The 25,742-nt window shown below is 38.4% G+C and overlaps 1 protein-coding gene across 1 annotated transcript in view; it reads left to right on the forward strand.

The window, feature by feature from the left end:
* Positions 1-25,742, forward strand: part of THSD7B (thrombospondin type 1 domain containing 7B) — a 913,367-nt gene that overhangs the window by 473,989 nt on the left and 413,636 nt on the right. Inside the window, exon 10 of the mRNA XM_019021646.4 lies at positions 6,493-6,608. Within this exon, the coding sequence (XP_018877191.3) occupies positions 6,493-6,608 (116 nt within the window). The remainder of the gene's footprint in view (positions 1-6,492; positions 6,609-25,742) is intronic.

Here is a 25,742-nt window from a genome sequence, read left to right on the forward strand (position 1 = left end):
GAGAAAAAAAATCACAGGAACAGAAGTTTGTAGTTTAAAACATAATTCATAATAAGCTAATATGCATTTGTTTTAAAATGTACATAAGTGAGACTAAAATATTATTATTACAGTAAATCATCTCCAGTTTTGCTGTGGTTTACCAACACAGAAAAATCAATTGCACAGATGTTTTCCCTAACATACACACACAAATATAAAGGCATTGCTAATGACTTTCTGTACTGTTAATGAGGCTGGAGACTTAACAACCTAGTTTTAATTCTGACTGTATGTCTCCAAATAATCCTGTTAAACATGAGCAGCCTGCATTGACTTTAGTGAAATTAATTAAAATTCTTGAGGTTAATGAGATTAATTGAGCTAAGAAAATAATACCTAGTGTCCAGTGAAGCACCCAAGGAGATTATCAGCAATATAAAGTATCCTTTGCTGTGCCTCCAGAAATATATTTTTGCTCTTTTTCACATGAAAGTCATTGCAGTGGGAAAAGATCCCCTGTCATATATGAAACCTTTGGGATGGGGATAGAGAAATGGAAAGGAAGAAGAAAATATCCTAGAGAAAGAGTGGCCTTCAGAAAACAGAGAAGGACGCATGTCTCCATGGAACGTGTGGTTCAAAATAATGTTATATCTCTAAACCCACTGCACTGAGAGGCATAGAGTTTCTCGCAAGTTCTTGTGTCCCTGGGTTGGTGTTTTGGTTTCCGTGTAATTGTACAGGTGAGACTGTTACCATTGTATGAGTAATCGAACTGATCATATCAGAAAATGAGAGCTAGCTGGGAACAACTGAATCAGAGTGAGAGCTTGTTGGGATCTTCCTGAAGTTGTGTTCGGTTTTGTTTTACTATTCAATGCTTTTCTTTCCCCGGTGGCAGTGTACAAAAAATAATGATAATAAAGATTGAAAACACATAACTCAAAGCCTTTCAAAATTCCTGGTAAGGTACTTTCTGCTTTTAATGTGAAAACATCTGGCATTTTGTGAGATATAGCAGTAAATAGCTCCATTTAAACATTTAACATCTAAAAGCTTGGCAGGTTTCCCCATCTAGCTGAGTGAGATGAATACATCAGTTCCTGGGTCAGATGACTAATTATGGACGTGTAGCTAAAAAATGGCAGGTCTTTGTAGCTCAATGTGATGTATTTCAGCACAGTGCTTATAAGAAGCTGAAGCTAGCTGGGCGCGGTGGCTCATGCCTGTAATCCCAGCACTTTGGGAGGCCAAGGCAGGTGGATCACCTGTGGTCAGGAGCTTGAGACCAGCCTGGCCAACATGGTGAAACCCCATCTCTACTAAAAATACAAAAATTAGCCAGGAGTGGTGGCAGGCACCTGTAATCCCAGCTACTCGGGAGGCTGAGGCAGGAGAATCGCTTGAACCTGGGAGGCAGAGCTTGCAGTGAGCTGAGATGGCACGCCATTATACTCCAGCCTGGGCAATAAGAGAGAAACTCCGTCTCAAAAAAAAAAAAAAAAAAAAAAAAAAAAAAAAGCTGAAGCCTACAGTGAGGCCAAGAGACAAGAGTTATAGAACATTCCAGTGCAAGTCCAGGAAAATATATTCATTGAAATGGAATTCATTCCCTTTTATGGAGAGCATTGCTAATCCAAAATCAGAGTATTACATGAAAGCAGGAAGTTAAATTTTGACAAAAGGCAAGGGGCCATGTATGCTTACTAACAAAAAGTGAATCCGTCTGTTTCTCTGGGTTTCAAGGCTTCAGTTTTGTTGCGGAAATAGCTGGAGAAATAAGTCTAATATTCCCCAGGGATTTATTTGTCTTCAGGCTTCGATAGCACAGAATACTATTCAGTCATTCACTTACTGTTACTAAACATTTACACTGAGCTAAATATGGGATTTTTAAGGCACGATATAAAATGGAATTCTACCATCAAGGCACTCAAAATTAGTGTATGTACAGCATGTGCGTGTATGTGCACACACACAACATCAGCACCCCAAAAATTATCAAAAGTCTTTTCTCTGTCAGTGATAATACAGTGATACAGAAAACCAACTTTACCTTTTTTAGAAGTTGGGGAGAACCTAGGTTGCTAATAGCCAAAGACTGTATTTTTGAAGACTATGAGAAAATGTATGGAAATTGGAAATGTGACGATGCATGAAAGGATAGACAATGTATAGATAAAAAGGAAGAGAAAGTTGAATCCCTGAGGAAAGGGTAAACCTCATTGGCAGGGGAAGTGACAAAAAGACAATTTCCATTGCAACAAAATATTTGGCCCTTATCAAACCAAAAACAACTTGCATTTCCAGGAAAGCCCACAGTTCATTTCTTCTATAATAGCACTGTAACCTAAGCTTGACCTTTGCCCTTGAGGGAATGATACTCTTTCTCTCTTTCGGACTTAAGAAAAAAAGAGAGAGAAAGGGCCATATCATGGAGAGTTCAAGTATTACCCAGTGAGTGTTTATGGTGAGTGATGCCAGGAAAGGGTCAATAAAATTGACAATATCAGTTCCCTAAAAGAGATTAATGCCTACTCCTAATTGAAGGGGATAAAGTTCCTGAGATATTAGCAACTCTCTGTAGAAAGCTTGAAGTGTTGCGCCACAAATATTTCCACGCTGTTTTGTGAATGTTCGAGTGTTGGGTGGGTCCATATGGGAACCCTTGTGACTCCTGGGCACAGGAAGTTGGCATCACTCAAGTTGTGTTTTCATTCCCAGCTATCTACCAGGAAAGGTTGGAGAAGAGTTAGAATAAATGGCAATTCAATTCATTTTTAGAAGACCTTAAAAATTAATAAGGGACTTAGGAATGATTTTAGTGTTTTCTTATCTTGACTAAAGTATGATATAAATTTTCCTTACCAGAGTAGCTTGTTTAAATAACACTATATCCTGATAATGACACTCATCTTTCTTTCTCTTGTTATGCTCATTGAATCAATCTATTTTATAGATGATTTGTGTGTATATATGTATTAAAGATAGTTAATAATAATAATGCCACTAATAAGAATGAATTTATTAGCAATTTTTTCTGGGTATATATCTTTTAATATTAGTTTATTTTTTATCAAAGCATTACATGTTTTATTGTATAAGTAAAATAATAGAGGGACTGATGGTGGAAAGCAGTAGGTTCTCAACCACCTCCTCGTCCACTTCATATCCTACTTCCTTAACACAACCACTTTTTTTTTGAAATAATTATAGATCCACAGCAACTTGCAAAAATTGTACAGAGAAATCTATGTACCCTTCACTCAGCTTCCCCCAGCTGTAACATCTTACATAACCATAGTACATTATCAAAGCCAGAAAATGTATTTATATAGCACAACCACTTTTTAACAGTTGCTGAATTTTTTTTCTGTCTCTCTCTGAATTTTGATTGGGAAAACAGACACATAGTTCACCAATATAAAAAGGTGAATAGTTGGAAGCCTTATGCCACCCCGGCTCTCATTCACCCACTTCCGTCCTCCTTGCCTGTCACCAACAACCACTTTACTCCTTCCTCATCTACCTCCCCTGTATCTTTATGTGGATACAAGCAAAGTCAAGTATATATCACTGGCCCTTCTCCCTTTCTGGTGTTTACCTCCTAACTCTAAAGGATATATTTTTCACAGAAGAGCCATGTAGCTCTGCATTTATCAATTTAAAATTGTCATTCTGTGATTTGCTCCCATGAAAGTAATCAACCTCAGCTCATTTCCACTACTTCCTCTCCCAACTCCTCCCAGAATGTTGGCATTCTCTTGGTTGGTTACAGTAGTACTTTTGATCAAGTTTCTTAGAACCTTTGTCAAAGTCAGTTTGGACTGCTATAACAAAAATACCATAGACTGGTTGGCTGAAACAACAAACAGGTTTATTTTTGACAGTTTTGGAGGCTGAAAGTCCGAGATCAGGGTGACCTCATGGTTGAATTCCAGGAAAAGCCCTCTTGCTGGTTTGCAGATGGCCACCTTCTTGTATCTTCACATGGTGGAGAACACAGAGAGGAAACCAGCTACTTGGTGTCTCTTTTTGTAAGGGACACTGATGCCATTCATGAGAGCTCCAACCTCATGATCTAATTATCTCCTAAAGGCTCCACCACCCGATGTTTTCACTTTGGGGGTTAGGTTTCAACATACAGATTTTGGGAGGGACACAAACATTTTGTTCATAATGACTTTGTCTCTTATTTCATTTGTGTTTAGATCAACTCTCTGAACACCTGCTTTGTTGGAGGAGGACATCCAGTGTCCATCCTCTCTCCTCTTTCTAGTTCTCATCCTGTACGCTCTGTGACCAGAATGATGTGTTGGAACATTTTATCCCAAAACAAAATTTATTCTTCTGTGTTTTGCCTATGCATTGTTTCTAAAATGTTAACACTATGAAATTGCTTTCAGATTTATAATTATGTAAGTTGATGTGGTCTGATGTCACTCAGATTCCTCTCCCTTCTTAGATGAACCATTTTTCTTCCTTTTTGCCCTAACAGTTATTAGTTTCTGTTCTGCCTGCCCTCCCTCCCTCCTTCCTTCTTTTTCTCTCACTCTCTCTCTCTCTGTTTCTTTTTTAGAGACAGAGTCTTGCTTTATTGGCCAGGCTCTGGAGTGCAGGGGTGTGATCATAGCTTACTGCAGCCTTGAACTCCTGGGTTTCAGTGATCCTCTGGCCTCAGCAACCCATGTAGCTAGGACTACAGGCATGTACCCCCATGCCCAGCTAATATTTTTTATATTTTTTGTAGACACAGGGTCTGGCTGTGTTGCCCAGGCTAGTGTTTAACTTCTGGCCTCAAACAATACTCCCGCCTCGGCCTCCCAAAGCGTTGAGATTACGAGTTTCTCCTCTTACCATTTTCTTTGTGTTTGAAATTTGCACAGTCCCTGTATTTGCATGTTGGTCATTTTGTATACACTTCCTGGGTTTTTCACTCTGAATTATCATCTCTTTTTCAATTCTGTAATAGTTAAGTCCATTATTTCCTCGTCAATTTTCTCTTTTCCATTTTTCTCTATTCTCTCTTACTGGAAGTCTATTAATTGTCTGTTTAAACTTGCTAGACTGGTGTTTTTTCAATCATAATTTTTTCAGGTGCTTTGTCTCCATGAAGCTTTGGGTCCATTACTTATTTCAACATCTCAGCTTATCATATGAAAATGAAGATTATAATGCTCGTCATTGCTGTTAAGAGTAACTGAAAGAATGTAGGCAGAGCACTTAACTCAGCATTGGCTATCCAATACAGAGCTCACACTATTAAACTTTATACACACTGCATCTCTCTTCTTTATATGAAACTTACGGGAAACAGAATTTAAAAACCAAGTGTATAGCGTAAAGTGCTTTCCTGTTTTTCTTCTTGGTGTAACACTGTTGTAGAATATAATAAATGTGATTGTTAGCCATCTCTACTCTAAAAACAAGCAAGCAAGCAAACAAACAAAAACTCGCTTGCTATTTGCTGAGACTTTCGTTTTCCAAATAATTGTGAATCCATTAACTATTTATATTACTTTCTTCCCAAGTCTGGGCACTAAATTAATTATCAGCAAAGTAATAAAATCAATATCTTCTTCCTTGTTAATGCTGGTTAGTATATTTGTTATTAACAGTCTGTCATATGTTGCTTCTTCCAACTTTTCAGTCTACGTGTTCTATAGAAATACCTGTTAATTGACTGGGCGTGGTGGCTCACGCCTGTAATCCCAGCACTTTGGGAGGCCAAGGAGGGCAGATTATGAGGTCGAGAGATCAAGATCATCCTGGTTAACATGGTGAAACCCCATCTTTACTAAAAATACAAAAATTAGCCAGGCATGATGGTGCACCTGTAATCCCAGCTACTTGAGAGGCTGAGGTGTGAGAGTCACTTGAACTCAGGAGGTGGAGGTTGCAGTGAGCCGAGATCGTGCCACTGCACTCCAGGCTGAGGGACAGAGTGAGACTCCATCTCGGGGGGGGAAAAAAAAAAAAAAGAAAAGGAAAGAAATACCTGTTCATCATTTAAGTAGTCTAGAATTCTGTTAATGATCAAAGATTCCTAGTATTTTTAAGTGACCATCAAAGATTTTTGTTTTCCAATATATGTTTATATTTCTTTTATAATCCTTTCTTTTGTAGAATATTGCTAATTTGATGTATCACCCTGAATAAAACATTTAAAATAATATTTCAGTTTTTTCCTTCTGAAAAAGATAAAATTAGTTGATGCTGATGGTGAGACACTTTCTTGGCACTCATCTTTCATTGGTTTCAGAGGTTATTTTTTACTGGTGTAGTGAAAAGTTATTTTGGTCTTTGGATCAAGAGAGCTGAGGTCTGCTTCAGGCTCTGCCTCCAGCTTTGAGCGCTTGGGCAAGTAGCTTCACCTCCAGGAGTCTTTCTTCCCTCACCTATTAAGGGAACATGAGGCCCTTAATATTTTCGGTTCTAAAATCCTATAGTTCTGCATTCAACCGCTTAGTCTCTCAAAGAGGCATTGACATGGTCTTTTCACATTGACAGATGTCCAGATTCTACTCGACCTGAAACTGTGCGCCCCTGTTTTCTCCCATGCAAAAAAGACTGTATTGTGACTGCTTTCAGTGAGTGGACACCCTGCCCAAGGATGTGCCAAGCAGGTAGGTGGATGCTGCGTTCTTATTTCTTTCTTCCCTAACCTGATTGTTTCTCCACATCTAAGTAAGTGAGAGGTTGTGGAATGCGAGCATCTTTTTTTTTTTTTTCATTTGCCTATCACCCTGGAAACAAGTTTGGTAAAGTTTGTAAATGAAGTCTTGTATTTCCAAATCTATCAGAGCTTGGAAGAGAAAACATATTCTCTTATTTTATGTCATAGTTCCACCTGCATGGATTGCAGGAGTATTCATCTTCTACTGACCCCATTGTGGCATTTTGAACAGTCATTCCCATGTGATTCCTTATAAAGCATCATCACTATCACAGTTTCTATGTGGCTCTTGTGTGTCTGGACCCCAGTTCCAGGTAACCTCATTAGAATACAGGGCTTGAATACAATGCTTACATCACTGATTAATATAAGTACATGGAGTACAAGAGCAGATACATTACAAAGTGTTGAACAAGTACAGAAATTGGCAAAATATGATTTGTATTTCTTTATTCTTAATGGTGATACTTTATACATCTGGGTATATTTGAAGGTATTTAATCCAGGATACTTAATAGCAAAGTCCTAGATGAACACATAGGAGTATATGCTAAAGTGATCCTCTCTCTTAGAACAGATCTTTCCCCCAAAGTGTATTGCAGCTCCCTGATGGGCTAGTTCATGTGAAGATATAATTAATCCTCATCCCAAAACTCCATTTTGGCCTAAGATCTAGAGTTAATAACTTAGTCCCTCTCTCCTAGTCTCATACACTAGCCTTGGCCCTTTGGATCTTACCATTGCGTGGTTACAAAAGGCAAATCCAAGAAAAGGAAAGACAGAAAGAATATTACCTCTAATGCCCAGAGTTCAGTGAGTCTCATCCACTGGTCCCTGGGCTTCTCTTGGCAGCCATGTCCTCTCAAGCAGAGCATGGCTTTCTTGCTGCACCAGCCTCCTGGAAGAAGAAAGAAGAAAGTATGCAGTTCTGCAGAGAAAAAAACCTGTCAGAGGTTTACTTTCCTTGGATGATTCCAGCTGTGTGCGTCTAAGATCCTTCAAATGCTCTTTGACTCACATATCTATAGCATCACTTCGTGAGAGTGACATGAAAATAAGGCCAATATTGACATAGATCTGATGGTCATTCAAACACCTCTCAGTGATTGAAAACAGAGCTGTGGCACCTGTTGAAAATTATCATCTTTGTATTGCAATGGTGGAGTACCAGCATAAAGTTTTATAACTATGGCATTTCATCTTCCTGATGGTCATTTGTCACAGAATTAATATAGTAGCATACAATGAGATTTGCTTATTGAGAATCAGAAATAAATACATTGAATAAGAAAGAGCTTTGAAAATACAGTGCTTTATTTATCTGATCTTTTGAGGGATGGAAACGACAGTCTCTTCTAGAAACTCTCCAAAACTTGTTTTTTTTCTGAAGGAAGATGCAAAGTAAATGAACTGGATGAACAGGGTTTGTTAAATAGCCAGTGTAATGTCATTTCAAAGCAGGCAAGGATAGAAAAGCTTCTGTCTCTATTCTGAGCCATTTGAAATCAGCATCTAGGAGGCTGACTTTGGGAATTTTAATCATAATGTACCTAAAAACATTTCAGGCTCTTAAAGATAAATATTGATAAGGTGCAAGGGAATAATATAATCTATGATGATGGAGTTTTGTTGATGTTTAGCTATTTATTTTAGCTTCTTATTCATGAGAGTTTAGTATAATTCCTGTTAAATTGTTATAAGAAGAGACTGGATTTAAGAGAATACCCCACCAGCAGCCAGAAATTGGTGTTGGAGTTATTGAAGTCTCTTGATACATAGGGAAGCAGATTAACTTTGTTGAGCCAGTGTGCCCTGGTGACCAGAGATTACTTTAGCCACTGCTAGTCCACCTATTCTACATTCAAGAAAATTCTCTCTGCTACCAGAGAGTCTTTTCCTAGCATTGGGTAAAGGAAACGGAATCACAGGGCATGTAAAGTAATTGTTCCTCAAGCAACTTTAAATTTTACTCCAATTTCCAGAAATTCAATTAGTTGTTTAAATCATTGGCAGTGTAATGAAAATAGTTCTAAGTCTCTGTGGTCTCTCTTTGCCGCCAACTCTTCAAGCCCAGATAATTCTTTTCACAGCTTGGCAGTCAGGGACCTACAGAGGCAAAGATTCAATTTTCAGATTTCTTCCAGCTTTCCATTTCAATCCTATTTACCCTAATTTTTAGTTTATAGCTTGGGACTAAAATATTATTAAGTAACTACGGGTTAATTAAAGGACACTATAAGAGGGGGAAGAATTTGGAGGAAATTGTATCTATAAGCCTATGGTTCTCAAACTTTATTGCATTTGAATCACCTGGAAGAATTATTAATATGCAGATTTCTGGATCCATGACTAGAAATTCTGATTCAATAACTATGGGGTGGGTCCCAGAAATTTTCAGTTGTAAGAAGCTAGGGCCCCCTGAATGGTGACCCTCCTCCTCCTCGTCTCCCTCATTCTGATGAAGGCCATAGATCCATGAGCAAAACTTGCTTTAATGCTAGATATGTGGCCCTTTTTTCAGCTTCTTGAATGTATCTTGTTTTTTTTCCCAGTTTAAGAGACTGTAGATTGGGGCATAAGAGCATGGATGCTGGAGCCAGATAACTGTGGTTGTATTTTCATGTTTGCTGTGTAGCAGATATATTACTTAATGTCTCTTTGCCTCAGTTTTCTAATTTGTAAAATGGAGGTTAATAATAACACCTGCCTATAAAGAAAGCACTTAGACCACCTCCTGACACCGAGTAGGCACTGGGCAAGCGTTTGTATAGTTGTATAGTTTGCACCTGCTGTGCATGAGGTTGGCACTCCATTCTCTTCAGCTGCCCCTCCTTCCCGGGTCCTCAGCCTGTGTATCCACAGAGACCTGCCTTTCCCCTGGAATGCTGCTCTCATCTACCAGACTACTGTAGACTCCCCTATCCTCCTCCATTAAGTAGATTATCCCACAGCATCCTATTCATCCCCTTAAATTATATTTTCTTGTTAGAGTTGCCCCTGCTAGATTTTAAGTCCATGAATATAAGGACCACTTCCGCCATCTTCACAACTGGATACTCTAAACCCAGCCTAGTATGGGGCATATAGTTGCTACTCAATGCATATATTTTGAATGTACAGGTGTTCTGTAAAGAGATAGAGGAGTGTGGATTAAAATCTAGGCAGTGGATTTTGTGTCCTTGAGAGTGTCCTTCAACAGACTTTTTGGGAAATGGTGTCCTAAAACAGTACTTCTCAAACTTGAATGTGCATACAAGTCCCCTGGGGATCTTATTAATTGGAGATTCTAATTCAATAGACCAAAATGGGGCCTGGAATTGTATATTTCTATAAGTTCCCAGGTGATACGTATATGTTGGGTATAAAGCTCTATGCAGGGTTGGGTTCATTAGAAATTTCTGGGCGAGGCAATGTCTGATCAAAGTTTTAAAGTGAGAAGCATGGACCAGGGACAGACTAGCAGGTGGGGACAGGGTGGGAGGTGAAGGGGAGTGGTTAAAAGTGATTTAACTTAAACTGAGAGATCAGGAAGAGATCCAGGAGGAGGATGGACCGGAGCAAGTGGAAACCTCGACTAATGAAGACAAGAACTCCTTTTTTTGTTTTGTGGCTATGGCTTCAGGTTGGGTCATCAAAGTTGAGAAGCAGTTATGTCTGTGGTCCTCAAAGTTGACTGCACAATGGAATCACCTGAAAATCTCTGATGCCTGGATCCTACTCTAATACATTCTGATTTAATAGGTTTGTGGTAACAACCAGGGAATCACTGGATTATGAAAATCCCAAACCACATTCATTCTAAACCTCTCAGAAAGCCAAGGTTGTTTAGGGGACCAAGTGCACCAGCAGTGATTTGTGACATAGCAATGGATGAATTGCATCAGGTTTTATTTTGTCCCGGCTTGATTCAAGAGCTAAAACTTTAAAACATAAAGGTATTTTCAAGCCATGGACAATCTCAAGCCATGCTTATGATCTTCTTACTCCTCCTTCTCTGAGTCTCTCCTTAAAGGTCAATGATAGTCTCATATTTTTCTAAGCAAACCAAAGGTCTATCAAGCTTTGGCCTGTTGTGGCCTAATTCTTCAGTCCCTGTAATAAATTCACCAAATTATCACGAACCATTTCCTTTGTACTTTTTTTTTTGTTTTTTTTGCTGTTTTCTTCTATTCTTTTTTCAGCCTACAAAACAAATGCCTGCCTAAAGTATCCAATGTGGTCTAGTTAATAATAGCAACAGCTAGCTTATTGCAACATTTCTCAGCCCTTAGTTTTTTCAATGGACTGATGTCTGAGCCTCATCCCAGCCCACCCAGTCAGAATATCTTTAGGTTGGAAGGATATCTGCGATACTAAAATTCTCCATAGGTGACTTGTAAGCAGTGAAGGATGAGAAACACTCATTTAATGCCTAATATTTTACAATATGTCTTCACATACATTTCAGCCTGTTATAGGAGATCATTGATAATTGTTTGCCGAGGTAGTGTTGGAATTAATTATGTTGGCCACTGCTGCCATCTCTGTCATTCCTCATGTTTTTACTTTAAGATCACAAATCAGTATTATCCTTTGCATGATTTATATCAGAGAACCTTTAAAGAGCCTCACTGCATATTTTCAACATTTAATTATATGAAGTTTCAAACATATGCATAAATGAATGCAATGTGAATACAAAGTATTAATGGTTAATACAATGTATTCATGTCACGATGGCTACACAAAGCAGTTATCACCTCATGGACATTCTTATTTTGTCTATACATTAATCCCCACTTCCACACCCAAAAGGACTAGTTGAGATAATTGCCAGATATGTTTACCAGTTTATGGAAAGGGAGAATATGAAAGAGGTAAAGTTACTAGACTGAAGATAAATTATGGTATATTAAAAATAGAATATTCAACAGAATATTTCTAGAAACCATGGAGCTAATGATTAATTATTTGTCAGTCTCAAATAATTGGAGGCTGAAGGAACTCCTTTAACTTTCATCTCTAAGGAGTGAGCTAGAGAGCAGTGTCATGGTAACGGGAAGGCCAACAGCAGAGACTGCTGCTGGGAATTGGTAGGAAACCTCATTTGGTGGAATTCATTTCCTCCTGTGTCAACCCTCCTGGAGTTACCTCTTGAGTTTTCAGTATCAAAAAGAGACAGTGATTTTTTTTTAAACACCTAGGCATGTAGCATGGATTCTTGAGTTAGATTTCCTTGATTCAAATCTCATCTCTGCCATACAAACTACTTTAAACTTGCTGTGTTTCAATTTCTTCCTTTCCAAAATAAGGTAATATTACCAGCTACTTCAAAGAGCTGTTATAAGGAGGACAGATGGAACAGTGCCAGGTATATAGAAATTTATTATTGTTTATTTTTATTTAATCTCAACCCCATTGAGTTTTTTCAATCCACAGATGTCTGAGACTCACCCCAGCTCAAACCAGTCAGAATCTCTTCAGGTTGAAAGGATATTTTCAGTATTAAAACTCTCCATAGGTGACTCTTACTAGTGGTGGAGGATGAGAAATACTCAGTGCTTAGCATTTATTTATTATTATTATTAGATGATAATGATGATGATAAAAGTTCCTTAAGGTCAGGGAGCTTGTATTATGTTGAGTTCCTGCAATTATTAAGTCCTCTACATGCTGGTATTATGGCACCTGTTTCTATGCCTGTATTGCTCTGGACAGACTATAAACTCAGAGGGTAGGAGTCTTGCATTTCATTAATGAACTTCCAGTGCTTAGTACAGTGTCTGGCACATGGTGGGCATTTAATAATTGTTGTTGAATGAATGAATAAATAGACACATCTCTTCCCCAGTCAGTTCTAATGCTTAAAGATTTTGCTTTCTTTTAAATGAAACTGTGGCATTAACAGATTATTCCACAGATCCAGGCCAATTAGGGAATTGGTCAATCTGAATGTCAAAAAGGTAAAAAATAACCTATTCTGGATTCCAGAATTTTGTCCACTCAAATACATACAAGCACTAACTTGCCTCTTTACTTTCCCCTGTCAAGCATATGTGGCCCCCTCCTCTTCACAGAACCATCCACACCTTTGTTCATCCATTTGTTCCCAAATAATAGAGGGTCTGCTGTGTTTGAGTAATCAAAGCTTTGAGCCTGGAACACTGGCCCAAAAAATAATGTTCAAGGCACTTTAACACCTTGTTCTTCCTTGAGATTGACATTACCTAAATCTTTTTTGTTTCTTCTGTAAACTTTAGATAATGTTATCTTTTCCAAAGAGTTTTTTGAGAAATTAAACACAGTAAGATGTATAGCTCTCATAGATATCTCCAGACACAGCTCTGATACATGAGTGCAGGTATCTTTGTCTTCACAGGTGCTGCTGGGTGTAACTTGCTTCCTTTAGTCTGTAATTTAAAGTCCATAGATCACTACATGGTCCCAGTGCTTAATAAATATTCCTGATAATTTAGTAGGAGGAATGACAAACACTTGGGCTTGTAGAGATTATAGTTTTCAATCATACTCTTGCCAAACTGAGGAGTTCTGCTGATAAAATTCATTAAAAAACACCTTTTCCTATTTCATAGTAGGAAAAAGTTCATGGATACAATTCTCTCAATTAAATATTATTTTATTTTTTCCTATATATTTTTTTAATTATGGGATCTTCTGCCTGTCTTCATTAAAACCCAGCATAAGAAGTTACCAGATTTGGTTTAAAAAAAAAAATAACAACATTGCATTAGAGTCCGATGACCATATTGAGACAAGGAGGAACACTTACATTAGAATGGAAGTTGCTGCTCAGAGCTCAGAACTCTTAGTCAGTCTGGTCTAAACTCCTTCAGAGAAATGTTAATCCAAGTAATATCTGGTAGGGAAAGCATTGTCAGTCCAGACTCTTTCCTCTCACCCCATTACTCCCTCTTCTTCCCTCTGGACTAGAGATTGATGTATATTTAGAAGGACCTGAAATCTACAGTATAATCTACTGAATTTTCTCTTGCATCTTACAGTGGCCCCAGGAGGTAAGTCTAATCATACATGACTAACAGGTGAGAAACCCCAGGCTCAGAAAGATGAAGTAACTGCTCCAAGGTTACCCAGTATGTTAGAATCAGAGCATGGTGGAAATCCAGGCTTCTCTCTGGCTGTAGGGCTTGTCTGTTTTTATCCCACGACAACGAGCTACTTGCTACATCCATAGGCACAGATAGTCTTGCTTGTCTATTAGCAAATCAAGAATTTGAAGTCCAGTACCTTTATTGTGGGCTTTGCGTGTTATAGATCACACATTAATTTGACATGTGCTATCTCATAAATTGTCAGGACAGTTTAATGGTAAAGGAAGAGCTGTTTTATTAGTCCTGCTTCACAGATGAGGCAACACACTCCTCAAGGGAAGTTGCCATATGGCCTCAAAGGAGCAAAGACCAAGTTAAAAAACCCAGTGTTTAAACTTGCTACATTGTCCGTCCTGGTGCTCCTGTTCAGCTACAGAAAGGCAAGCTAGACATGTTTAATTCTGGCCAGTGAAAGGCTATAACTTCGGCATAGCTTTGCTTTATTTCACTGCCTCTACCTATTAAATTTATAATAGCTATAATTTATATGCATTACTCTATTTGATTATTTCTATTTTAAAATTTTATTTTAATTTGACAAATAATAACTGTATATAAGTATGGGGTATAATGTGATGTTTTGATACGTGTATACATGATGGAATGATTAAATCAAGCTAATTAATATATCCATCACCTCACCTGCCTAGAGTTAATAATAAAGCATATTTCAAAATTGCCACCAGAGTAGGCTTTAAATGTTCTCACTATTCCATTTAATTCTTACCTCAACCTTATGTTGAAAGAATTATTACTCCATTTTATGTAAAAGCAAATAGGGCTTAAAGATAGAGCCCAAGGTTGCAAAACTAACATTAATAAATACCAAAACCACATGGAATCCTAAGCTCTTAACCACTTAACAACAAATATTTGCTGAATGATCACTGCGTCTCAGGCTGTGTGCTAGGCGCTGTGTGTATATGGATAAAGTAGTGAATGAAACATACAGAAATCTCTCCATCATAGAGAATACCATCCAGTGAGGGAAGATAGAGGAGTTGAACACAAAACTACCTGAATAAAGATGCAGTCACAAAGTGTGCTATGAAGGTCAGGGCACTATGGCCAAGAAGGCAAGAAAAGTCTGATTTCCCCTCTGCCTGAATGTCTCCCTTCATCTCTACTGCTTGCCCAAATCTTACTACAGCCTAAATCCTAGCCCCCTCCACAGAGTTTGTTCTGACCCTTCTGCTGGAAATAAACACTTTGCCCTCTGAAGTCCCATGCTCTGTCTGAAATGTTTGCAGTCTGGCTATTGGTAAAGGTGTTTTGTGTTCCTCTGAAGGATTGTGAACTCCTTGAGGGCTTAAACCTTGCCCTTTTCAGTTTTCAGTCCCCAAAGTACCAAGAAATAAACTTAAGGCAGAACAGAACTTAGTAAATCCATGTCAAATAAATAGATGCTAGCAAGAACCAATTTGCTTAAGCAAACCTAGCAAACTGCTGAACGAGAAGTTAGTCTACCTTCACAGCTCAATTTTCCTCATAAAAATTTGCATAGCTTAATGCAAGAACATATGTGACGACGCTGGCCACAGAATGTGCGAGACTTAGAGCATCAGATTTGTCTCTGTTTTCCTGGCAAATGTGGTTAAAAGGGAAAAAATTCTATCATTTTTATTTATTTTTTGTATACTTGTTTGTTCGTTCGTCTATCAGTCTGTCTATTATCTGTAATGAAGTTGTATGACTATCTCAGGGAAGCAAAGCCTATTGAATTGCTAATTTCTTAAAGTCATTTCCCACTCATGCTTCAAAGTCACCAACTGGGGTAGTAGTTACTGTTTTCAACCATATGGTTATGGGAAATGCAATGCACTGTCTGATAGGGTTTCGTTCTTGATAAAAACCCAAGGCCATATATAAGGTGAAATGCAAAATTGTGGTCATGTGCAATCTTTTAGTGTCCTAGACTGACCCGTGGGTAAAACTTAAAGTAATTGAACAGGTTTCTGAAAATGTGGTCCACAAACCTTCAGCTCAGATCTGTGTGGTATGCTTGCTAGAACCCTAAGAGGTTCTGATTTTGAAGTTGGAACTGGGGCCTAAAACTCTGCATTTTTAAATTAACTTCCTTAGTGATTCTAAGACACACTAAAGTTTGAAAACCACTATATTGGAGAAGCATTGGATGTAACCATAGACCAACAGATTGTTTAAGAAATGTGTGACAAGCACCTACTGTGTTGTTTTAATCAACTCTATTTTAGTTTTTAAGGATCAAAGAACTTTAAGCTACATTAGGTAAAAGGGGGCTTGGCTGGGCGCAGTGGCTCACGCCTGTAATACCAGCCCTTGGGAGGCCGAGGCGGGTGGATCACGAGGTCAGGAGTTTGAGACCATCCTGGCTAACATGGAGAAACCCCGTCTCTACTGAAAATACAAAAAATTAGCCAGATGTGGTAGCACGTGCCTGTAGTCCCAGCTACTCGTGAGGCTGCGTCAGGAGAATCGCTTGAACCCGGTAGGCGGAGGTTGCAGTGAGCTGAAATCATGCCACTGCACTTCAGCCTGGGTGACAGAGCGAGACTCTGTCTCAAAAAAAAAAAAAAAAAGGGTTGGGGGGCTTGATGGGAATTTATAACAGATCTGGCAGATGTCCAAATGTAAGAAAAAAAACCCTATGGGTGTGATGGGAGCTATAAATGCTGGGATTACAGTTTAGATTACAGTTGGAAGTAATGCTGGAAGTGCTGGGATTATAGGCATAAGCCACCATGCCTGGCCCTTTATTTATTTATTTATTTGTAGAGATGGGGTCTCGCCATGTTGCCCAGGCTTGTCTGCAACTCCTTTTGCTGTCCTTCTGCCTCAGCCTTCTGAAGTGCTGGGATTACAAGTGTGAGCCACTGTGCCTGGCCCCGGTTTGTATAATACTTTTGTGCCAGGTCCCTCAGTGGCTCAGAAGCCTGTTGGAGCAGCCCTTGAGGCCAGAGACTCATGTGGAAGGGGAGGGGACAGTGATGCACAAAGGTGGCAGAGAATGATGCAGGAGCATCCCTCCGGAGAGGGCTTGTGGTGTTCCGCGGGGAGGTTGGCCTTTCCAACTGGTTCAAGCTCCACTTTTTGGAGGGAATTCAGAACCTGGCTCATCCCTCTCTTGTGCCTCCACCAGTTACACTCTGGGTGCTAAACTATTGGAAGAGACTAGCATGTTTCCCATAGAAAAGGCTTGCTTTTTTTTTTTTTTTTTTTTTTACTTCACAGCTTTGGTTTGAGAAAAGGGCTGTTGTGAATTAGGTAGAAGTATAGAAAAGGAAAATGAAGCTCCAGAGAATAGAAATGCAGTAGAATTAACATCTTCATGTGGAATAGAAACTGGGAGAATGAGGTACTCACTCTGAGTATGATCTGAGTCTGATATTACTCACTCTGAGTATGATCTGAGCGATATTTTACTTCAAACAAGCAAAATATGCAGTCTGTGTGTACTTGCATTCTTACCAAAATGCCTTGGCTGTGATTCCTATCAGTGGTCTATGATAAACAGTGCTGTTTGGTTGTCTTATAAAATAAACCAACATACCAAAGAAAACAAAATAAATTTAAAAAGCAGAAAAATAAGCAAATGTAGGCTTAGTGTGTGGAGTTCTGTTCTTTACACCTGAAATGCAATACTATGCTGTCTTAGTTTATATCTAATAGTGACTTTAAAGCACTATTAATTTCCTTCGTGGAACAGCCAGGCTATGTTACCATAAATAAATCCTATGGCACATGGATATTTAAAATGATTTATTGTTAGCATTGGTGGCAAAAATCTGTGTTTCCTTCAATATGAGTGTTCTTTCTTTACAAAATGCTTTTGCTTCTGGCTGGTTTCATTCTCATATCTGTAGAATTCTCTGCAGACAATATAATATGATTCTTATTTGTCGATAGAGGTAAATGAGTTGTTTTATAGAAACCAAGGTACCCATTCTAATTAGAAGTATATTTTTAGTCTTTTGATGTACTTCCTATGAAGAAACTGAATAAATTAGCTTTGATTTACCTGGGGTGTTTCCTTCAGTTTATTAAATAATCTTCCGCAATTAAAAAGAATAAATTAGTTTTTTTTTGCTTCCTTGGCTTTGGTCCCATTTCAATGTGATTTCTAAATTAGAGTGTGGTTTCCGGAGGTTTTTGACTCACTGGGTTAGCTAATGTGATGGTAGATTTATAAAGTATTTAATTTATATTATTATAGTAAAGCCTAGAATTAGAGGTGGAGTTAAACATTGGGATCTTAATATGTCAGTTTGAAACTTCAGGTTTTATAAAAACATCAAATAATTCATGTATGGTTAAAAAATCAACAAGCTACTTTATGCTTAAATGAAATAGATTGCTCATGGTTTAGACAAACAACTTTTAAGTGTTCCCTAGTAGAAAAATCAGCCCTGGGTAGTCTGTGAATCTCTTGAAGTTGTTTTGAAATTAAGTTGCTACATATAGATGGTTCAGATAGAATATTTCTTGAATGACATGCTTTCAATGATCATAAATAAAATATCCAAAAATAAGTATGCTAGGAATGATAGACTCTCTGCCTTTTGAAATCTTTCCAAGTTAGATTTAATTTGCTGATATCTAAAATATGTTTGTCATATTGTATTTTGAGACCTTATGTATAACCAAAGGAATACAGATCACACGAATGTGGTGACAAGCTCTGTTGCAAGTGTGTTAATTTCTAACTTGAGCCAGCAATATCCTCTCTCATTGCTGAATGACCACAATGCTTTTGAGTGGATGTTTGATTATATTTAGTTTCGCACTGAATTATATTCTGTCTTAAGCTTCTGTCTTATTTGTTCATGGGTACTGGGAAGAGCTTGACCTTTTTTAGGATCTAACAGACTTCTGGTGGACTCCTGGTATTGTCACTTTTTCGCAGTATTTTGAATTTTAGTTAACATCTCTGAAACTATATGCTCATGTGTAACATAGATATAACATGTAATATCTGTAAGACAACTTAACTTCATAGGGCTTTCTTATCCCATGCAAAGTTGCTCAATATGTGATAATTTTCTCCATTATGCATTTTTTCTACCCCAAGTAAGTTGTAGGATTCATGACTATTTAAGCTCAAGCCATAAACATTATGAATTTTATAAACAGAAGATACTTAGCAGTGTGTATATTTATGTGAGTGTGTATGTGTGTGCGTGTGTATGTGTGTATGTTGAGACAGAGAAAGAGTGAGAGGGGGGCTCTCATAGTGAAACAATAATAATGTTTACTATTTAAACATTAGGACCTGTTTATCATGTATAATGTTATTTTATATTCTTGCAATGTAAACATGCAATGTAACATTGCAAGAATGTAAACATTGCAAGAATATAAAACAACATTATATATGACCAACAAGGTCATACATGGTCTTGAACCTTGAAGAATCCCATCTTTTCCCAAACTATCTTTCCTTCCACCAAAAATCAGAAACAACTGAGAGTTAATCAAAGCAGAGGGAGATCAAAATATCAGCTGCTTCTCAACCCCAGAATTAGACAGGCTTTCCTACCTGGCCACAGCCTGTACTGAATAGCAAAACATTCTCCTTGGGTGAGCACAGCTGAGAAGACAGAAGAATATGTGCATTTTCTGAGCAGACGTATCCCAAAGAAAGAAAAGGAGAGAGCATATCATAACAAGAAATGTATCAGTTTCTTGTTGCCAAAGTCATGATTTACATCTCCACAGGAGATGTAGGTGAGGGAGGTGTAGAGAGTCAAGGCACAAGAACTACTATGGAAGTGGATCTCCCTTCACATGGAAGGCATCATTAAGAGGACTCCACCCTTGCTGTCTGGTGCCGTGCGACTTGGTGAACTCTCACCCTAATACTTTCCACTGCCTCCTTTACTTCCCTTTAGCTATGTCAGCCTCCTTTCTGACCAAGCTTTTTTCCATCTCATTCAGACTTTCACTTACTGCTCCCTCTTTCTGGGAATCTCTTCTAGCCTTTTGCCTGGGTGCCTTTCTAAAACTTTTCACTTTTTTAGAAACAGGGTCTGGCTTTGTCACCTGATGGAGTGCAATGATGCAGTCATAGCTCACTGCAGCCTCAAACTCCTGGTCTTAAGCCTCCTGAGTGGCTGGGACTACAGGTGCATGCCACCACGCCTGATTGTTTTTATGTTTTTAGAGGTAGAATCTCTCTGTGTTGCCCAGGATGGTCTCAAACTCCTGACCTCCAGTGGTGCCTGGCCCTTGGGTGATTTTATTCAACACTTTGTTTTCAGTTAAAATGCCATTGCCTCAGAGTGTCTGTCTCTGACTACCCTATTTAAAAATCCCCCTTCTTCCTGTTTTTTTTTCTTCTTCATTACTCTGTATTATTTTCTCACAGCAATTATCATTATCCCAACTAGAATGGAAGTTCCATGTCTTGTTCTCTGCTGAAACATGTTGAATGGTGACTGCCACAAAGTAATTGCCTAAATATTTGTTGAATGAATAATAATGGATGAGTCAGTAAACCTTTTTCTAGGGCTTACTGTATACCAAGTTTTATGCCAACTGCTAGTTACATTAAGATGAATAAAATGAGGTTACTTTTATCACGGAGCACTTAAATAGAAATTCAGGCATGCAAACACATGTTTTCTATAACAGGAATGAGTACAGGACATTATGGAGCCAGAAAGAAGGGAGTCCTGTGATTGGGGAGGTGAGACTTAGTAGATCAGGAGTTACCAGGTAAACATGGAATAGATGTTTACAAGTAGTAAGTAGCAGAGGAGATATGTGTACAGAAGCTTGGCTGTGTGAGAGTACTTTGTAACTGAATGAATTACAGGTGGCTAATGATGCTTGGGATACACAACCCATATGGGGGAATGATAAGAAATAAAGAGATATGCAGGTACCCGCTCGTGAAGACATTCTACCAAGTTTGTATCTTATCTGGAATTCTGGTGGAATTTAAATTTTAACCATGAGTGTGATAAAATCACATTTATGTTTTAGAAAAAGAAAATAGTATAGAAAATAATGAGGTGAGACAACATTGGAAACCAGTGGAAAAATTAGGGGACCATTCAATTATCTGGGCAAGAAATGAGGAAAATATTTTCTTGAATAGAAAAGGGGAATTGAAGTTACCTTAGTCTGTTTTCTGTTACTTATAACAAAATACTTGAAACTGGGTAACTTATAAAGAAACAAAATTTATTTCTTACAGTTCTGGAGACTGGGAAGTTCAAGGGTGAGGGTGCACATTTGGTGAGAGCCTTCTTGCTCGTGGGGAGTCTACAGAGTCCGAAGGTGGCACAGGGCATCACATGGTGAAGGGTTGATCATGTGAACTTAGGTCTTTCTTTGGCATCTTATAAAGCTACCGGTCCCGCTCCCATGATCCGTAATCCCATTAATCCATAAATAAAATCCAGTCACCTCTTAAAGGAGCCACCTCTCACTTCTGCCACATAGGGGATTCACTTTTGCCATGAGTTTTGGAGGGGGCAAATATTGAAACCACAGCAGTAGGTAAGCATATGAATTATCATAACTCGATAGTGTTTAATAGCATGTCTTCATGACCTGGAGTGCGCTCAATTTTTCATCCATCCATCCTGTGTAATTCACATAACTGGATGATTATGCAAACACTCTTCCCTGCTCAACGGATTTAATAGAAACAGTAGTAAGCAATTGGCTGGATTTCAGCAAGGCACAGACCCTTTTTAGCCACCTCTTCTGAGTGTGAGCTTCTAAGGAGTAAAATGTTTCCAAAGATCCAGGGTATCTCACAAAGTCCCCACATTCCCATCTCTTCTTATCAGGATCAGTGGCAAAATTTAAGGATCCTGTGCAAAATGGGAAAATGGGGAGTTCAGTGTTCAAAAAATTATTGAGAATTTCAAGACTATTGTCACAGAGCCCTAAACCACCCCTGAGACTGCACGGATCACCTGCCCATCCATGATGCTGGTCCCAGTCTTTATTGGCTTTCTCTCCAGGCCAGAATCCTAACTGGCTTTGAGTTTTAATTTCTGGGAAGAGTTGCCATTAACTCAGATTATTTTATTGGATTGCATTTCTTCAGCTGAGAACATCTAAGGATTGGAGGGAATAGGACCAGGGAGAGGTTCATTTTTGTGACAGGCAACAAAGCAGAATGCACACTCTGGACCCAGATTGCTTGGGTTCCAAAGTCTCTCAACCACTTACTGGGACCTTGCATGAGGAACAGAAGTTCTCTGTGTCTCCATTTTCTTACCTGCAAAATGGGAATGACAAGAGTAATTGTTATAGGTTCTTATGAGGATTGAGTGAGTTGATTCATGTAAAGCACTTGGTAAATGACTCACATGGTTGAATTGTTTTTCTTACTGTTTTGAAGGTTATAGTCTCCATATTAAACTTTTGTGGTTCCATGTAGTAAAATTATCCCCATTCAGAATGAAGCGTGTCATTTGGGGAAGAGAAATACTTAATTTTAATGTAGTTGAATTTATCTAACTACATTATGGCTTTTATTTTTTATGTTTTAAAATACTTTTTTTATCCTAAAGATATAAAGATATTAGCCTATGTTTTTCTTCTGAAATTTTTACATCGAAGTCTTTACTAATTTATTTTTAATATGGTTCCAGGTAGAAATCCAGTTCTGTGTGTGTGTTTATGTGGGGAAGTGGTCCTCTTTTGCTCTCATTCCCTCTCAATGATCCAGCCACACCTGTGCTGTTGCTCTGTCTGGAATTTGACTCTGGGCCTTGGCACATAATATCAGCTCTGCCTTGACCTGTCCTTCCCCATATATTACATTAGATGACCCCCTACCTCCTTCAAGTTCTTACTCAAATATTCCCTTCTCATTGAAGATTTTGAAATTTAAAATTGTAAAACCTTCTCCCCTGCCACCACTCCCCCTGCCCCCCACCCGCCACAGGCACACATGGAAAGATACACACAGACACACATACATGCTCTTTTTTTTTTTTTTCTGCACATTTTTTTTTTTTTATTTTAGGTTCCAGGATACATGTGCAGGTTTGTTACATAGGTATACATATGCCATGGTGATTTGCTGCACCCGTCAACCCATCATCTAGGTTTTAAGCCCCGCATGCATTAGGTATTTGTCCTAATGCCCTCCCTCACATGTGCCCCCCAACCCCCGACAGGCCCCAAAGCGTGTTGTTCCCTCCCCTGTGTCCATGTGTTCTCTTTGTTCAGCTCCCACTTATGAGTGAGAACATGCGGTGTTTGGTTTTCTGTTCCTGCGTTAGTTTGCTAAGAGTGATGACTTCTGGCTTCATCCATGTCCCTGCAAAGGACATGATCTCATTCCTTTTTATAGCTGCATAGTATTCCATGGTGTATATGTGCCACATTTTCTTTATCCAGTCTCTCATTGATGGGCATTTGGGTTGGTTCCAAGTCTTTGCTAGTGTAAATAGTGCTGCAATAAACATACATGTGCATGTATCTTTATAGTAGAATGATTTATAATCCTTTGGGTATATACCCAGTAATGGGGTTGGTGGGTCAAATGGTATTTCTGGTTCTAGATCCTTAAGGAATCACCACACTGTTTTCCACAATGGTTGAACTACTTTATACTCCCACCAAAAGTGTAAAAGCGTTCCTATTTCTCCACAGCCTAGCCAGCATCTATTGTTTCTTGACTTTTTAATAATTGCCATTCTGACTGGCATGAGGTGACATCTCATTATGGTTTTGATTTGCATTTCTCTAGAGATCAGTGATGATGAGCTTTTTTATATATGTTTGTTGGCTGCATAAATATCTTCTTTTGACAAGGGTCTGTTTATATCCTTTGCCCACTTTTTGACGGGGTTGTTTTTTTCTTGTAAATTTGTTTACATTCCTTGTAGATTCTGGATATTAGACTTTTGCCAGTTGGGTAGATTGCAAAAATTTTCTCCCACTCTGTATGTTGCCTGTTCAATCTGATGCTAGTTTCTTTTGCTGCTTCGCACAGTATTTTTTGCACAGTATTTAATTACTGTATGAAACACTAAATGTTTAGCTTATTTATTTTCAAATTGCCTCTCTCCCTCTACTAGAATGAAAAGTCCTTGAGGTCAGGAATAATTCCTTTTGTTTGGTTGTAGCTTCAATTTCTAGAATGGTATCGTCTCCTTAGAATATTTCAGTATTCTTCTTCTAGAACTCAGAGCACCTATAAATAGTTCTCATCTTGGGTTTTCTTTATTTGTGTGTGTGCGTGTGGGTGTGTGCGTGTGTGTGTGTGTGGTGGAGGTTGTAGGTTTTGCCTCCTCTTTCCTGATTTCTCTTATCCAGTAAATCCCAGGCTTTCACTATCAGTGATGGAGAAATTTTCCCAAGGGCCAGTGCTCCAAACCGTCTCCTGACTTTAATGCTATTTTAGGCATGGATTTATAAAACACTTTAAAAACATTTCAAAGAGAATTGCAAGGCAAACAAAAATAAAAGGAGAAGGAACTTATAGGACATGTCAACAAATTATAGCCCAAATAATGGTTAGGCATTTATTAATATTTTAAGAGAATTGGTATAAGTATGTATAATATATTGCTATGATATTAAAAACAATTTTAAAGAGTTATTGTCTTTTAAATATATTCTGAAATATTTACATGTAAATAATGTGCTTTCTGAATTTTTTTAATGTAATCTGCATGTGTATGTGGGCACGGGTATAGTTGAAACAAGGTAGGTCATATACTGATGGTTATGGAAGCTGGCATATGTGAACTCTGGGTTCATTTGATTTGTTAAAAAATTTCTTAAAAAGGTAAAAATTGTCCAGGCATGGTGGTTCATGCCTGTAATTCCAGCACTTTGGGAGGTCAAGGCGGGAGGATTCCTTGAGCCCTGGAGTTGGAGATGAGCCTGGACAACAAAGGACAACGTTGTCTCTACAAAAAACAAACAATAATAAGGCAGGTGCAGTGGCACACTCCTGTAGTCCCAGCTACTCTGGAGGCTGAGGTGAGAGGATTGCTTGAGCCTGGGAAGTTGAGGATGCAGTGAGTTATGATCTTGCCACTGCATTGCAGCCTAGGTGACAGAGTAAGACCCTGTCTCAAAAAATAAATAAATAAACAAACCTTTCAGGAGAGGTTCTCTAGACGTGCAGTTTCCTATATTGTTGGAAGCTAATGTCTCCGTCTTCTCATTCAGAAGAATAATGTGTTTTAAATGGCTATATGGTAATTCAGTCATTTTTTTCACTCATTCACTCTTTTATTTGTTCAACGATTATTTACTAACGCCTACCAGGTTTATTTTATTTTATTTTTATTTATTTGTTTTTTGTAGATATGGGGGTCTTGCTATGTTGCCTAGGCTGGTCTCAAACTTGTGGTTACAGGTGTGAGCCACCTTGCCTGGCCCTTACTAGGCTTTAAGCACTACAATAAGACCTAGAGAGGCTCACTGTTCAAAGACAGAGAGTCAAAAAGACAACAGGATGTGACAGAGTTCTTTTTGGAGGTGTAGGAACATGGGAAGAGGGATGCTTAGGTGAGAGTGGGGTGGAAAAAACTTCTTGAAAGTGGTGACCCTCTGCTCAGTCTCAAAGGAAGTATAGGGGTCATCTAGACGAAGAAAGAAGAAATATGCTTAACCTATCCTGCACGCTAACCTGTCTCCCAACTAACATTTTTACATGGTGACTAGATGACAAACCCTGTACTAACTACTTGATATTTCATTACCTGATTATTCTTCTTCAAAGCCCCTAAATCAAGTCTTCTTATTATTGCCCTTTGATGTACTGAGAGATAAGTAATTTTTCTGGGTTCACAGACCTTGGGCTCCAGGTTTACTGATTCTAAAAAGTCGCATTATTTCATCAACATAAAGACAAAAGAGAAGTTTTGAACACTAGTGACCATATTGACACTGCAGAAGTAGTGACAGCAATACAAGCATTAACATGTACCTTATGCATAAAAGAGATAATTGAGAGTGTCTATCTTGTGCTAAAATTTATGGTTAAAAATAAAAAGCCTAATTTTAATTAG

The sequence above is a fragment of the Gorilla gorilla genome, chromosome 11 (assembly GCF_029281585.2).
Source record: "Gorilla gorilla gorilla isolate KB3781 chromosome 11, NHGRI_mGorGor1-v2.1_pri, whole genome shotgun sequence".
Taxonomy (NCBI): Eukaryota; Metazoa; Chordata; class Mammalia; order Primates; family Hominidae; genus Gorilla; species Gorilla gorilla.